Source organism: Drosophila navojoa, chromosome 5, assembly GCF_054131105.1.
Source record: "Drosophila navojoa isolate 15081-1374.11 chromosome 5, UAZ_NAV_1.0, whole genome shotgun sequence".
Lineage (NCBI taxonomy): Eukaryota > Metazoa > Arthropoda > Insecta > Diptera > Drosophilidae > Drosophila > Drosophila navojoa.
Genome location: NC_142893.1, coordinates 5,100,132 through 5,117,933, shown reverse-complemented (window position 1 = coordinate 5,117,933; position 17,802 = coordinate 5,100,132). Strand labels below are relative to the sequence as shown.

Here is a 17,802-nt window from a genome sequence, read left to right as displayed (position 1 = left end):
GAAGCCGAAGTCGAAGCCAATCGCAAGCTGAATGCAAATGAAGACATTTGCGCATGGGTTTAGTTGTTTTTGGGTTGTCATGCATTTGAATGCGTAAATCAGGTTAGTGCTTTGGCAAACCTGGCGACAATATGTGGCGTATACGTAATATTTATGTGATGTTGCTTCGCTGCCTCGATGGCTAGCTGGCTGAGCACATGTGGCAGCGTTCCAAGTGAACCGCCGGCGCGTGGCATAAATAAACACATTTGCGGCAGAGACAGTGGCAGCATCATCAGCAGCAGCTTCTTGTGCATTCAGCTTGCAGCATGCAAAGGCAGGCAACATGAAAATTGCATTAGAGCAGGGCAGCCAGCCGCAGCAGCAGCGCCCACACACACACACACACTCACAAAGTTCAAGTCCCCTGCCCGCAAGCGTTGCTGCAATTAAAAAGAACGGCACAAAACATAATTAAAAGCAAAGAGTGACAGAAGCCGCAGTGAAATGTCTGACAGAAATGTTCAATTTCTATTTGAATGGGCGAGCATTTGAAATATCGCACAACTTTGTTGCCAAATTCACGCCTAACTTTGCGTTCCTCCGTTCCGCTCTGCTCTGCATCCTGGCATTTCCATTTCCCTTGACTAATGAGCCATCTGCATGTAAACTACCAAAAACTGAGCTTTAAACATTCTGACAGGCGCTAATTAGTTAAGGACCATCACAGCAGCAGCAGCGGCAGCAGCAGCCGCGGCAGCAGAAATAATTGCTTTAAACAAACCACAGCGCAGAGCAGTCGCCAAAGATATTCTTTCAATTACACTAACCAAAAATGTTCCGGCTTCCGGCAGAGCCCTTGACCCCACCAGACCCTTGCCCCACATTTGGTTGGGAAAAAAAAAAGACTGAAACAGAAACAGAAATGAGAACATACACCTTCCGGCAGCATTTACTGTTCGACGCTGCCATGTTTGGACCCAATTCTATTTGGTTGACCACAGAGCCAGGGAGGGACAGCATTAAAGCCACAGAAACTGTCAACGACAGCTGCTGTTTATGTATGTGCCGCTACCTTTAAGAATACCCTGCAATTTGTCTGCCCAAGTGGAGCTTAAGAGGCGAGCAATATGTTGTGTGATGACAGCTTCGATGATATCATGAACTGTAATTGATTGATGACTACAATGATAAATCTATTTCGACTGACAGTCGTAAAACTCGATGTCATTAAAAGTAACTAAAACTAATTGTGAATCAGAGTTAACTAATGTGCGTAACACATAAATAAATACATAAGGATTTATGAGCATTTTATATTAACTTAACTTAAAAGTGCAAATGGTGATTCATAGATACTGAGATGTCTAGATAATTAAGCATATAAATATAAAATAAAAACTGATTATATTTATTTAGTTTTAATTTTAAGATTAATTTGTAATTTGTATTTTTTTTTAGCTATCTATCATCTATCTATCTATCATATAAATTATATTCAGTTTATTTTATTTATTATTATTATTTATTATTTATATTCAGTATATTTATTCTATCTATCATATAAATTATAATATTTATTTGTAATTTGCAATTTATTTTTTTTTAGCTATCTATCATCTATCTATCTATCTATAATATAAATTATAATATTTATTTGTAATTTGTAATTTTTTTTTTTAGCTACTTATCATCTATCTATCATATAAATTATATTCAGTTTTATATTCTATTTGCGCTATTTATACTGAAAATATTTAAATAAATTTTTTCATATAGAAAAAGCGCTATATTTGATATATATACAATAATATCATATTCATTAACCAAATATAAATTTTACTATCAAATATATATAGTTAAATCGCTCTTCAACTAAATTTACTGCATATATGGCTTCAACTTTAAGCCCAATTACTTGTGAAATTAACTCGAATTGCTTAGCTTTAGTTTTAGGGTTTCATTGGTAGCCAAAACAAAACTCAAATTCTCTAAACTAGTTTGACTTAAAACCTTTTGGCAGTTTTAGTTTTAAGCTGCTTACAAACTTAATGTTTGCTCGATTGACCACAGAACTAATTACAGGGCAGCAGTTAGCTCAGCCACCTAGTCTAGCCCAATGCGCTTCCTGGATGCCTTCACACAATCAGAATCCATACGAAATTCGAGCTAATACGAGCTTTGGGATCCGAACACATTGCGGCCTAGGCGCATAAATAATGCAAAGTGTTTCATAACAACACTTAAAGGGCAACGGGGCGGACAGTCCGATTGTGTGTGTGTGTGTGTCCCACACCGCAGAGGACTTGGCAAATTGAGCAACTGACTGTGGAGATTGCGCATACGCCATGTGCTACAACATTTGGCTACATCCATTTAGGAGAGCTTTAACAAATGTACAGGCCAGACATATTTGATGAGCGACAAGCGCTTGATGACTGCTCAGGTTGCCTTCGTGCGCATTTCTATAAATAAATACATTTATATATAGACATATATGGGCATATATACATATGTAGCACTGATTGACATTCCGTTGATATCCTTTACAGCTCGCATTGCACGCAATGGCAATCAAATCAGGACTATGTTTACTTCTGTTATTTATAGTAGCCATCAAGTTGCCCTGGCTAGGCTAAACAATTGGCATTTGCTATGGAGCAGCGAGCTGACGAGTCCGTCCTAAAAGTTGTTTCTTTCGATTTACAGTTCGTGCCAGTGCATAAAATTTGGCTTATTGCTCGCTAGCTCTTCGGTCAAAGTCTTGGCACACTTTTAATTAAATTCATTTGCTGGCTTTTGGCTTTTGATTAAATATGCATAAATAGCAATTAAGTGAAGTGTACTCTATGTAAAGCATATCCTTGCCTACGCAATTTATGCTAAATTATTGCATACTATATCTTTGTGTAGTACTTGAGCTGGCTGCTGCTCCTGGCCGAATAACGGCAACCGTTGCCCAGCCACTGAAAATTAAAACGCTTAATTGAAGCTGTTTCCCCTCACCAAATTCTACCCCATTGCTTTTCTTCTGTCCTTCTTTTTATGGCCCTTTTTTCGCTTGCCGCCTTTTGTGGCTGCAATATTGCAGGTAATTAAGATAGCCCCACAGCCTTCTTCGAAACATCAGCATAATTCACTCTGCCAGAATTTCATTGTGGTTCGCCTTTCTTTTCACGCCGTTGCCCATGGCTTATTTCTCCAAAGGACCTTTTGTGGTCGACGTGTTAGAAGATGTTTTCGAGCACGTCAAATCCTCTTAAGCTCTGGAACTTTGCTTTAATTTGCTAATGGCTGTTGCTGCTATTGCCACAGATGAGGCGAAACATACCCATTCAGGTCTATTCATTCATTGATTCGCAATGAATATTTATAGCCCATATGACTTAACCAAATATAGCACATAAATAAAAACAGCTTTGCGGCAATTGCTTGGAAAATCTAAAAGCTATTATCAGGCTATTATCTAAAGCGATAATTTAACGACATGTGAGTTTATGGATGCAAGCAGAAAATGTGGCTTGAGTAGTAAAAGCGAAGGATGTTGTTAATGGATGACAAATGATGGAATGACAATTATGGCAGTCAAATAGTTGAACTATTAAATAAAATAAAATACATTACATGTGTGAGCTATAAAATAAATAAATATAATTTGAAAATAATTATAATATATTGGGGGAACTCTATAAAAATAATTACTATATACAATAGTCATTATTATTATATTTTTAATTATTTTTTATTTTATTTTATTTTTAAATTTTATTTTAATTTTATTTTATTTTTTTATGTATATATATATTTTTTATGATTAATTTCTTCAATGCCAAAAAATATATTTTTTTTTAATTAAATACAATAAATTATCTCAATTCCAATAGATTTCTAAATATTTAAGAACTACCCACAATTTACAGTTCTCTTATCAGTCTCAGTCTCTTAAGCACTCCCCTTTTCCCAAAATGATGCCAACTCATAGTGAAGTCAAACCTAGATGTTAGATAAAAGTTTTCTGCTTTTTTGCTGCCCAGGAAAGACCAATCAGCAATTGTTATGCATTTAAATGCTGCATTTAGTTAACCCAGTTGCATGCTGCCCATCGCATGCCACATGATGTATGCAAAGTAATGCAGCGCACCAAACAGCTGCAGCAGCAGCTAGATATGTTTCCGATTGTCTACAATAGAAGGAGCGACACGAGCTCTCCAATTCGTGCTCCGTTTCCAGAGCTAAGCATTTTGCATATATTGCGACCTCCTTTTTTTTTTGTGCTGCTGCTGGCAGAGCTGGCAAAAAGGCGAACGTGAGTTTGTCATGTCGTATAATGGCCATAATTTGCTAAATGCTGCACAGCAGATGGCACTTGCTCAATTATACGAAACTAGTGTGGGAGCAGAGATTTCGATATCCTGTAAAAATGTGCTGGCAGGAGATGGGGTATTATAGGCAAGTATAATAGGATATAGTTCTAATCTAATAAAATATTTAATAACTCAGAGAATATACACAAAATTAATTATGTGACTTTTTTCAAACTTTGGATCAATCAGTTAATTATAGCACAGACTTTTCTAATTTAGTGAATTGAGAAAGAGCTCGCGTGTTCAAAGTCTCCAGAAGTCACGCACTTGCATACATAATGTATGTGTGCATAGTTGAGACGCTTGTTTTTCTTTATTTCAAATTCAAGTAGCTAAAGTATCTTGTAGTAGCCATGCACTTTCATATGACTACATTTGCCAGTACATTACCGCAAGTAGAGAGCTTAGTTATGCACTCTGAAGAGTCTCACTAAATGATTGCTCTTAGTTATCATAGAAGACTCTATTATATGCCAATTTAATATAACTTAAACTCAAGCATTCTTTAGATATATGAATGTTTATATATTATATCTAGACATTGATATATTTGCATGCCTTATTCTTCAATTAGTCCAACTTCCTTCTACTTGCTTCGACTCTTTCAAAGGGTATCCCTCTAGTCGATCACATCTTAGTCTTACATTCCTCCAGCTGTACTCGCACAGTTGGCAATCCGTTTAATGGCACATAACTTGGCCAAGCTTATTGGATTAGCCGGAACAGCGGATAACGACTATAGCGGCAAATCGTTCAGGCAAATCGCGAACGTCATTTTAATTGGCAGCGAGGCGAGCAATCGGAATTATCAGAATGTATCTTACAGATAGCAGCAAAGGTTCAAAGCACAACAGAGACTCAAATTCAATTGGCCGGCGGCCAGAGCATACAAAAGGCAAATCAGATAAGCCAAAATGCCCAGGCACAACATAATGCGTTCCACTCACTGGACAACAACAGCAACAGCAACGGCAACGGCTACAGCAACTGGTTTAGGGCAGACACAAAAACAACAATAACAACACACACAAAACAAGCCAGCAACAACACACACACACACAGCCTGAAGAGACACAAGCCAACGAAAAAAAGGAATACGCGCGCCTTGTAATGAGCTGGCGATTGTATCCGGCAGATACATTTGTGTTACACATACCCAAGCACACACACACAAACACACACGCTCACATACATACACAACCTCTGCTCCAGTCAGTTGTCTGTCCAGATTTATGCTTTCATGCTTTTATTTTTTTGCTATAGTTGTAGCTATTGTCAAGCACAGTCTCTAATTAAATGTGAGCAGATAGCACTGGGAAAAATATTAGTATGCTCAACTATAGCATACCCTGTAATAGATATTAAGAGCTGTAACAATGAGTACTAGATATAAAATAAACTTCAGTTAACTTCATCAGAATACGCCCTTTGTCTCCATTGTCCTTTCTACAGGGTATCGCTACGCAAGAATTAGTCTTCACACAACCAGATTAATTACGTCGATGAGCGTAACTTGATTAGCTGCCGCGTGCAGCCCGCCGCCGGCTGTATTTGGTATGCCTTACTAGCTTCTTAATACACTTACCCAAAGTTCGAGCCCTCTGAAGTTCTGCTTAAGTAAAAGTCTTCTGCAGCACAAGAATGCAGCACACGCAGCACGTGTTGAGCTCAACTGGAACTAAGACTAGATAAAGATACTTTTGTATCTCGCAGCTGCTGTCGCCAGCATAATTGGATTCAATTAATTCTAAAGCCTTGCTCTGAGCACTTGACCCTCGCTCGCTCATATTATTATCGATTTTGATTAGCATTGTGGTCCTGGTCGCCTTTTATAGCTGCAGTTTTATTCACTGCACTCGGGCTTAACTTCAACTTTGAAGTTTTCAACTTTTGGCTTTTAATTAAAAGTTCGCTAGCTTCCAAAAATAAAATTACATGAGAAATTAATGTTAAGCCAAAGTTTGTGTTGTTTTAAGCGTAGAATAGCCCAAACTATTTGATAACTTATAATTATTTAGTGATCAAGCAGTGAGAGTGAGAATGATGGGCATTTACATTTACTCTGTAATTAGTTTCGGTTTTCTAAAAGTATTTCTTCACATTCCTAAGACTCGTATAAATATCAATAAAATCTATAAATTTTCTTCATTGCCTTAATTACTTTACTTCCTGCACATCCTGTCATTGTATCTATTATTTCTTCACAAAAGCTGATATTGAATAGAAAGTTATTCAAGCACAGTCCGAGTCAATTGAAGTATATACACAATAGCTATTCATATAGGAAATCAGCATATAGCCTTAATTTCTCGGGAGCTTGAATGGGTCTTGTGCGACGCCGCGGTAATTTAAACTAAATCAAAATGTCATAAATCACAAATGAAATTGAAATTTAAGGAATTTTACAGAAGCCAATAAAAGAAATCCAAACAGACCAGCAAAGTTCAAACAGCAACAAGTAAACAAAAACGCCGAACCATTGTCCAGCGCAAACTTTTTGTGAGCTCAACTTTTGCTTGTTGTGCACAAAGTCATGAAAAATTAGGCCGAAAAGGTCGCCAAATGCGCGACAAGGGAAATTGTTGTTGAGAATTATGGGGCACGACAGCAGCCGCCGGCCCTGGGCACGACTATTGTACAGCATTTGGGGCCATAACACTTGATTATGCAGATACACAAATAGAGAATGAGCCACACCAGCCTCCACAGCTCCTCGGCAGGCGAGACAATAAACAGCAAAATATATTTCCATATGAATTGAGCAGCAATTGTCTAAAAAGGCAAGAAAGAAAACCAAATTTGTTGCGAGCCAAATGAATTGAGAGAAGAAAATACTTATGAAAATCAAATTGACTTTCATTGGCATTAAACGGGTTGAGGGGGCGCTGGCGGGGTTCAGGTTCAGGGTCAGGACTTTCACTTTATCTGTAGATGAGGCGCTGAAAGTAATTTAAGTCAACGCTTCAATTCTGTGTGTGTTTGTGTGTGTATGGTTGAGTGCAGCTGTCAATGTGGCTGAAGCCTCAAAAGCAGCAGCTACCAAACAGCCACCGCCCCACTCATCCATTCAACACCCTTCCACAAGTGGCGGCAAGTCAATTGTAAAAGCATTTTAAACAAAACTCAACGAAACGTGCGGAAAATTGCTGATGGGCGGAAAAGTGCGTGTGCTGGGTATTGGGATCGAGCTTCAATTGTGACTCTCTCTCACTCACTCTTTATCTCTCGCTGTGCGACAGCATCAGACAAATAACAATGTTATTATTATGAATTATCCACAATATTTAGACATAGATCGGAAGTGTCAGCGCGTGTCGCTTTCGTTTTAAGAATAAATTATTTTGGCCTTGAAGGGAACTCAATTAGTTGGACTAGAGCATAAATTGAATGAATTCTGTTGATCCAATATTAAATGAGTTTCTATAGAAATTCCAAATGCAAATGAATAGCCGCAAATGGGAATCGACAAAATTTGTTGAGGCGAGGGCTGGGCGAAAAGTATATCAACCGATCGATAGGGATTATAAGAACGCATTTCAAAGTATTTTAGATTATGTTATAGAAGAAGAAAAGCAATGAAAAATATTACTATTATATAGTATAGTAAAATATAATGTAAATCCATCGATTACTATTGAAATACCCTCTGCTTTACTGTCCTCTACTATTCTATGCTCTTCTCGCTTTACCTAGTTACTCTACACTATAATCGGTAACTATAAAGAAGCTATTCGAATTGGCTTCGGTATCCTGCCCTGCTCTTCTCTTTCCTTAGGCGTAAAATATGAAAATCAATCTGTACAATTTTTCACTGGATTCACTAAACTTTTTATTCTCTAATCTCTTCTCTTCGGTCTCTTCTCTTCATCTTGTATACTCTCACGTGTCCCATATCTTTTCTTCTCTTCGCGTCTTTGCCCTTCTTTCCCCGCTTCTCCCTAGTAAACTGTTCCGAAGCCGATCTCTTCTCTTTGGTTTCTCACTTTTGTTCTATTTTCTATACTTTGCTTCTTATTTGTTGCGTATATCTGCATTATTTGCATAATAAAGCTCCGTTTGTTATGCCCACAAATCCAGTGGCGTAAAAAATAACAATCAAGAGCTCAAAATGCGAATGCGAATTGTTTTGCTTGTGCATTCGCGCTTAACAAGCTTGTACTCAAGTTCTTTGTGCTTAAGTTAAGCTGTCGCAGCTTTGACAGGCTCTAACTTTATCTACGCAGCCAGAGAAAACAATTCCTCACACAAAATAAACAGCCCTATCTCTCTCTCTGTCTCTTTCTATCTCCTGTTTTCTTGCTCTCTCGCCCCTTCTACAGTCTATAAAAATACGTTGTTTAAAATCAAAGAACATAAGCGCAGTTGCCAACTTTTACAGCTTGAAAAGTTGCCGAAATGAAAGTGCGAAAATATTTGCAGCTGCTTGGCAAGATTGTAAGCCATTGTAAAGGATATGCCGGGCAGGACACAAACAGGCTGTCATGTAGGCTCAAGCATATCCTCAGCGATATCTATATGTATGTGTGTGTGTGTGTGTGTGTGTGTATCAGCAACTTAAGGACGCTCGACTTTACAACCGCATGACAATTAAAAGAACAAACAGCTTAGGCGAAGGCGAAGAGGAAAAGGAAGAGGAAGAGGAAGGCGCAGACAGAGCTCACATTACATACGAGCTGCCACAGCTTTTGACAAGGCAACATATGCAAATATGTATGTATGTGTGTGTGTGTGTGTGTGTTTGTAGTCTTCGTACGCTCCCACACTTTGAGGTCTTTGTCAAATTGTGCAATTGTTGCCCGGGATAAGAAAGCGTGTGTAAAGAGCCGCATTTAACACGTGTGGCACGTATTTCATTTTGAAAAGCCCACAGCCCACAGCCGAATGCCCAAACCCAAGTCAAAAACTTGTCTGGTTAGTTAAGCGAGAAGCAATGAACCTGCGGGGGGGCCTAACCAACGTGTACCACACGTCGTATGCGTAACAATGCCCAGCACTTTTTGTTGACAAGGCGAGCGCATGCAAAAGCGAAAAAAATGAGCTGAGGCACGTAGTACATGGAATTTTTTCTTGTAACATAGCAGAGGCATGAGCAGGCAGAAGGCAGAAGGCACCACACGAAAATTGTGACAGAGCGAACGAGCGTGTGCAACAAAGGCGAAATGTGGCACAAAGCAAACCACAAGCAGAATGCAACGACTCAGCCAACATTTCCCTTGCAGTTTTAAAGGCAAACATTTTGACCTTTAACGCAAGTTAAGCAACTCGTAAGCACCCTGTCTGAGCTTTATAAATTATTCCATTTGGATTTTTAACCCCGGCTTGCATGGGAGAGCGGCTGGCCCCACTGGAGAGGGACTAAAATAAAACATGTGCTAAATAAATAAATTACCTCTGCGCGTTATGCTACAGCAGCAACAGTAATTTTGTATCAATTGTTGTTTTTGCAGCTCCTGCTCTTCTGTTTTCTTTGTTGTTGTTGTGCTTGAAGTTGGTCGAGTTATTTGCCCAGCTGTCCTTTCAGACATAATCCTGGCAGCGCACTCCGGACACATAAAGAGCATGTATTATGCTGTGACATCGAGGGGTCTAAACGAATGTTGCAAATACACACAGCTACAACTGTATACACACACACACACATACATACACATCTATCGAAATATGTGTAGGGACATGATGTATCCTGTGGCGCATTTCCGTTTAGTCTGCTCGAACTGCTTCGCATTTACTGCTCGCATTTTATTTGATATATTAGCTACTTTGTGTGCACTTGAAGTCTTCAACTATGCGGCGTGTACTCTATAAATCAGCGACAAGTTCTCTCAGATATTTTGCATTAGCATGACAGCTGACAGTCGGGACGACCAGAAAATTCATACGTTTAACGAAATTTCTGCTTCATTGTGATGATGTATTTTATGATATATGGCTTCTAAGATATGAAAAGCGACGCGGCTTGATAAGCGGCACCTTAAATGCGGCTTTTTCCTTTTCCTTTTTTTTTTTTTTTGGCCTGCTCAATGTGGCGTATGCTTAATATTATTTTTTAGTATTTTGGTTACGGCTCTGCCTTGATTTATGTGTATTTAAATTGAGTTTCAATTTAAATGCAAAACTTAAGCCGCGCTCAAAATATGCTTGACTTCTGTTTGGGAATCGACGGGGCGTGCGACAGCAATAAAATATCTGTTGTTTATTATTTACTTTGCGTATGTAAATGGAAATTTCTGTTTTGATTAATAATCATGCGCTTCACTTACAGAAAATATTGCCAAACAAATATGTTCGTATAACGGGGTGCGCTATATGCGATTGCGGGTTAAACTTGGAGCCTATTAAGAGATGAGCCTTGATTTTTGCAATTTGACTGGCAATCCTTTCGTTTCAAAATGATATAATTCTTTATGGCTTTCGATTTGCATTTGCATGTTGTCCTGTAATATATGAGTCAGGAGTTTATCTTCATTTGGTATACGGTTTACAGACTGCCTGACAGCACAAAATAGCAACTGAAATCTGTGCCAGAAAATTCAATGGCCAGCAGATTGAGTCGAGTGAAGTCAAAAAAGAGATTTGCATTTGTTGCTCCTGTTGCATTCAATTTACCAAATGCATATTTGTTGATTTAAGCCCTTAAATGCATTTTGCAACAGTTGTGCGGCAAATCCCCCTTTGTTTTTATATCCAATGCAGAATTGTTAAACTCTGGCATAACAGATGTCCCCAAGTGCAAACATTGCTGTACAATTGATACGCTGTAATATTTTTACATAGCCCAAATCCCGTTGTTGACAATGCTTAAAAAAACTGAATATTCAGGCGCACACAATAAAAAAGAAAAATAACAATAATAATAATAAACAAACTTTGCATTGTGTTTATCAAAGAATGTTTTTGTACTCAGCTCCTACACATTCACATCAGCCCGAAAAAAGTCTATTTATTTGCTTTAATACAATATGCAAGGTCATGCGGTTGCTCAATTTTTATGTTTATTGCATAGGAAATTAAAATTAATGCTTTTTGTAATTGCTTTTAAGTAGCGATTGTTTATTTGAAGAAGCATACGCTAATATTTGCTTAATACACACACGCCCACACAGCTGTGCGAAGCCGCATAAATCAGCGGAAAAGCTTTTGCGCACAGCCGAATAGAGATTTTATGATATATACGCCCTAATAAATTGTAAATAAAAATGATTTATTTGAGAGTAAGAGGAAAAACTATTCGAAAGATGTGCAATAAACCATACAAAAGATGTTGAAAGTTTTGACAGCGAACGAATTGAAATACACACACCCACACACATACATACACACGCACAGAGAGTCATCAAAGCAAGCAGAGTCGTACGCGTGTGTGTGTGTGTATCTTTTCATTACTCATACGTCACGTGTGCGTGGATCGGAAACGAGCATCGGGAGCTGTCATGAAAACTCACTTCGATAGCTAGCGAAATGCAGTTCAAAAGCCAAACAAATTTCATGCGCCTCGCTACCTCTTGTTTTCCATTCTCTCTTAATGCGTGTTGCAGCATAAAAAAAAAAAGAAAAGTAAAAAGTAAAAATGGAAAAAATTACGACTGGAACATTGTTTTTCACTGGGCTGAAGACCTCAAAATAGATGCTCTTTGGCTGGCTCGTACATTTCGTATTTTATGTGGTTGCCTGTTTTATTGAAGTTGTTGTTGTTGTACCCACTTGCACCACACGCAATTTGCCAGCTGATGAGTGCCGGGGCCACGCTTTCGGCCTAGGCATTTTTTATTGCTAATTTCTGTTATTGCCTTGCGTGCACAGGCCTCTGTCAATGTGCATGTGTGTGTGTGTGCGCACTCGTAAAAATATTTTTATTAGCATTGGTTGCGTTGGCACGCCCACACGCACACACTAATTCACTGAGAGTAAATGCTGCAAAGTGTGCTTTGATATTTTTTGCACGCATTTAACGTTTGCTTCTATCAATAGCTCAAGTTTTTGGCTTATTGCTCTCACCTAGCCGCACTTGCCGCGCCCCTCCCACACAGTGCCTTATCAGCTTGGCAAGTTTGTCGCCTTCGGACTCGTAAAATTTAAGTGCTACCAAGCTGTTGCTGACCCACTTCCACTCTCCTTCTCTCTCTCTCTCTCCTTCTCTCTCCTTCTCTCTCCTTCTCTCTCCTTCTCTCTCTGTCTCTTTCTGTTATATTACTGCAAATTGGCAGCTGTTTTATAGCTTTTGCCGGTTAATAAACAAATTTGTCTGCTCAGCTTTTGGCGCTGCGCTGCATAATAAATATATAAACATGCGTTATCCTTATCAACCGCTGTTGCCTGACAATATTTACCCGTTTTATGCCCGCCCAAGTGCAGCCACATTTCGCCATTACGCAGCACTTTTAGCCTGACTTAAACACTTTTGTCCTCATCCCTTTGCCTCAACACCTGCAACAATTCATTTCAATGCGCATTCACTCGCTGTGGCTTTAAGTGCGAACTGCCATTTGCCCAAGCGATGAGATTAAGTGTAGGTGAGTGTGTGTGTGCGAGTGCATTTTTGTGTGTGTGTATGCGTGAGTTTACTTCGCAGCTAGCACAAATAGCGCTCAATTCGAACTTGTTCAACGGAGCTCATCTACTCCAAACCTAATTCTATCGTCCCGCCACGCTTGATTGCTGCTCCGTTGCACAGGAGCCGTCAGCCCTTAGCTGCCAGCCTGGCACCCAGCCACGCCTCCCCGCTGCAATCAGTGCTCTGTTAACTGGGCTTTAGCTTTCAGCTGTCTGTTGACTGTTGTTGTGGCTAAAGTTTCGCTTTGTTTCGGACTATTTGGTTCGGCTTCCTCTTTGGCTCGCATCCGGCTCGACGCACAACGCACAAATGCAGTTGCAGCTGCCTATCGACAGTTGGCCGTGTGTATGTGTGTGTGTGTGTGTGTATCCGTGTGTGGTCAATGGTCTGTGTGACATAGCTATTTCCATGTTTGCTTAGCTGTGTTAGCCAGCATGGAATGCCAGGTCTGCTGTGCGACAAATTTGAGCATTGTTTCAATTGGAATGAAATTGAATCTGAGGAATTTGGTCAGTAAAAATATTTCGAAAAATATAAAAATTGTTAAATAATTGATGCAATTAGGAATTCAATGGAAATGGAAATATTTCTGAAATAATTTCATCTTCACAGTTGAGCTCAGTCTTTCTCCTTAATATATCAATAAGATTTACAGCATTTTTCGTAGCACCTCCTGTCAACGGGTTAAGCACTTCAAATCCCGCTTTAATGTACATTTAATTTATTGTGCGTATTTGCTGTAAACAACTCGAGTGCGGGCATAAAAAATGAATTGTATACTTTTGGGCGTTCGAATTAAATTGCGTTTGCCCGCAGCTGAATTCAGGAAAAGGCATTAAAATAACAAAATGAATAAATTGCGCACACATACACCCACACATGTACACAGCAACAGCTACAACAACAACAACATCAGCCCGCATACGTAGCGAATTGGCCGCAAAACCAATTAAATTGCGGCTCAAACCAACTGTAAAACACAAAAATATGCGATTGCATGCAATGAAGCGCGAGTAGCAGACGCATACGCTTACATAAATACATATACACATACATACATATGTATATATACAACATTCCTATACACGCATTCATTGAAAAGTTTTAAAAGCCTTGCCTAGATTTAAGCGCGTGCCCCCCTCAAAACATATTTGGCCACATATTAAAAGCCAACGCGAGTCGACCCCAAAAAACTAATTGCAACACTTTTTAATCTCGCTTTTGCAGCATACGTTTTGTTGTTTTGTTAAGCGATGGCTGAGCAGAGCGCCAACAACAGCACCAGCAGCAGCAACAACAACAACAGCGGCAGCAGCAGCAGCTCCACTTACAACAGCATTGCTGAAAGCGGACCAGATTTTGATGCACTGCGTGCGGCCTGCAACGCGCATTTGAATAGCAGCCATCCACTAACAGGTAACAACAACAACAACAACAACAGCATGCCACATGCCACACCCACCACAACACTCTATATACAATTTGTGTAATCCGTCTTTAGGTCCACATTGTGCGGGCACTTTTGATGGCTGGCTCTGCTGGCCCGACACGCGCGCTGGCGAGTCCGCCTATGAGCTCTGCCCGGGCTTCATCACCGGCTTTGATCCGACACGTAAGTAACGCTATTTTATTGACGCACTTGTTTGTTTGTCAACATCCGGGGTCCAGCTTAAGCTGTAGCTGATTTTGACAGCAAATCAAATATTCCAATGAATTTATTGTACAAATGAGCGGAGGCAAGCAAATGTCAGGCCCTGTATTATAACGGAAACGGAAATACTGCCAGGGGAGGCAGGCACTTGAGGCAAGGCTGCGAGCGCCAAGCAAGCAGCAGACATGAGGGCACACACACGCACACACACACAATCTGAAGCGCACATGCCTGAATAAGCCGCAAACCAAAAATCGCCCAATTCCACCTGGCATTCTAATTGGCCGCATTCCCCTATGTGAAGGCGTCTTTTAGGCCGCATTTCCGCTTCCGCTGTTGACTTTGCCGTAAAGCAGCTGTTTTATCTTTCATCTGTTATTAAAAGATGCTACCAAATCAATTTGCTTCTTAGCGCTGACTTAAATATATATAAAGCACACGCATACACACGCATACACCCAAGCCGCTCATGTGTGTGCGTGTGTACTCGTGCATAAAGCAGCTGCTTAAATTGTTTTTTTTTTTCTTCGTGGCTCTTAGGCCACAAAAGCTACTCCCATTTCCTTTTTTTTTGGTTGGAAATCAATAACTGAAGTTTTGCTGTGAAATATGTTTTCATTAGAGAGAAAAAATCCATAACAACAGCAAATAATAAAGCATTGTTCAAGTTTTGAAGTATCGAAAAGTAAATTGTACAAGTTTTTCAAGTCAAGTTTTCTTTTTTATTTAGTTTTTTTTATTTTTGCACAATATACGAACTAAAGCTCCAAATCCAAAACAAAGTCAAATAAATGCCAAAAAAAACTTGAGCGCATGAAAATGACACAAGTGCCACTTAAAAAGCTGAATTAATATTAGAGAACAATTTATTAGCAGAGACATTGCTTTAAGACATATATGAAAATATCTCCAAGTATACATAGATGTCAATTTTATTGACAGAAAATTTTAAGTAAAGAAAAATATTTAAAAGGAATACAGAACATCAAAAGAATTATATAAAAAAAAAAAAAAAACATTTCTTGTTATTATTATTTATTTGATTATAATTTTAAATTTTTTATATTTATTATTGTAATTTTTTAATTTATAATCTTAATTATTTATATATCTATTTTATTATTTATTATATATCTAAGATTAATTTTCTTTCGGCTTTGACAGCTTACTTTATTTAGCCCAAATAAATTCATTAAAATTAAAATTTAATTTACAGCTAATTATTTGGCCGGCCTTAACAATCAACCCCAATTCAATTATCCATCCATTTGGTTAATAAATTTCTACCTCATATCATTGCCTTTAGCTATTATCTTGTCTGCCACACACTCACATTACTAAATCCCCCATCAACAACAAGCCCAGCCGTTTGATATAAATAAACGTAAACGCAAACAGAAAACAGAAAACAGGAAAACAAAAATGTTAAACATTTCACGCTATCAAAAACATAAGCCACAAACTTTGAACCCACTTAATTATATAGATACAAAATGGCGTATCATAGCCAACATGTGAGCAGAGCTTCACGAATTAGCCAAGCGCAATTTCCTGTTATTAGCTCGCGGCCAACTTTTTTCCTGTTTTTTATTTTATTTATTTTTTTTTTTTTTTGTTGCCTGATTTTGTCGGCCAGCAAAATTTTAATACAATAATAATGAATTATTCAAAGCTGCATGAAATTGTTTATGCTAGGCAAAAACAACATAAAAATTGGAATAAATTTTAAATATTTATGAAAAAAAAGAAAAAAGGTAAATTAAAGCAACGAAGTTAAGGGAATTAGAAAATACCCTGCAGTGTAGATAGGTATAAAACAGATTTAGAGACTTGGGTATAAGTTTAGGGTAACTCCAAGTCGGGTAGCTTTGACTGGAATACTCCTAGAAGTTATTACATTTAAAAATTATTCCACTTTTAATTCTATGTTATTAAATATTTGTATCCCAAGACTTCTTCCCATTCCTAAAGCGTATAAATTGCAATATTTGTAGTCAAACTAAGCGCTCGCTATTAAGTAATCACAATCAAGTTCTCTATGGCAATTTATGGCATATTACTTGACTCTGCCATGTCAGTTTTCAGCATGTAACGCGACAGCAGGCCACATAAACAGCGCCCATGCAACAGCTTTGTCACGTGTCTGAGCTAAAGTTGAATGACATTTTTGTGTGTTGTTTGTGCCAAAAAGAACAGAAAAAAATAACATGGCGCCTAGCATACTCAGTGGCTAAAAAGGGTGGGAGTTGGTGTTGCCTCTGTTGCGTTTGCAGTAAGCAAATGTGGCTTACAGCACATTTGGCTTATGGCTCGGTTTTGGCCAGCAGCACGCCTTTGGCAGCAGCGGCAGCAGCAGCGCCTCGGGGTCGCCAGATTGTACAAGATTATGTGCTTTGCAGTGCGCCGTCATTAACTTTTATGGCACTTCCGTTGGTCGGATGTGGTTAGCAGTGGCAGTGGCTGTGGCACTAGTAGAAATGGCAGCAGCAGAAGCAACGACAGCAACAAAAATGCTGCTGCTTTTTTCGTTGGCTGGCTGTCATGCTGCTTATTTGCCACACAGAGCGTATACGTGATTTTTTCGTTGCTGCGTGCCAAGTGGGTATAAAAAGGGTACCACAAAAAAAAGCGAAAACAAGACAGATAGAGTAAAATAGATAAAGCGAACGTTTCAGAACTTCACCTGTGAAATTCCCAACAGTTAAGGCATTCGAAACTCGTCTTTGTGTTGTTCCATTGACCAAGAATACAATAGTTGCTCCTGTTACGGCTGTGGCAACTCCCTCTGTGTGTGAGTGTGTGTGTGTGCGTGTGTGCGATTGCTTTCAACAAGTTCGATAACAATTTAACAATGGCACGAAAATTGCATAACTCAGTCGAGCCAAGGCATTCGACATGCCTGAGGCACTTAAAAACTTTTAAGGAAACCATTTAGAGGATCAATTGAAATTTACCAACTTTAGTTGGACTTTTGCTATTATTAAGATTCAAATTTCCTATTTTTATTGCAATTATTTAGGAACCGCAAGCTGCTCAAGTTTCTATGGAAACCAAAATGTTGCTAATTAAGTAGTATTTTCAAGTCTATCAAATACGTCCAATATATTACAGCATTATTTATTGATCTACATCAAGCACTGCCAATAGCTAATTTGTCCGCAATCAATTGGCTGCGGTTAAATTGTTTACATAGCGCATACGCAATCCACATTATAGCTGCAATCTCAAAATGCAAAATAAATGGAAAACTAATGAAA

At 38.8% G+C, this 17,802-nt stretch overlaps 1 protein-coding gene across 3 annotated transcripts in view; it reads left to right on the top strand.

Annotated features, from left to right (window-relative positions):
• The window catches only part of Dh31-R (Diuretic hormone 31 Receptor), a 35,605-nt gene that overhangs the window by 7,699 nt on the left and 10,104 nt on the right, over positions 1-17,802 (top strand). For all 3 annotated transcript variants that reach the window (XM_018106455.3, XM_089261280.1, XM_089261279.1), the window contains exons 2-3: positions 14,122-14,310; positions 14,396-14,506. In XM_018106455.3, the coding sequence (XP_017961944.2) occupies positions 14,148-14,310; positions 14,396-14,506 (274 nt within the window). In that variant the 5' untranslated portion in view covers positions 14,122-14,147. The remainder of the gene's footprint in view (positions 1-14,121; positions 14,311-14,395; positions 14,507-17,802) is intronic.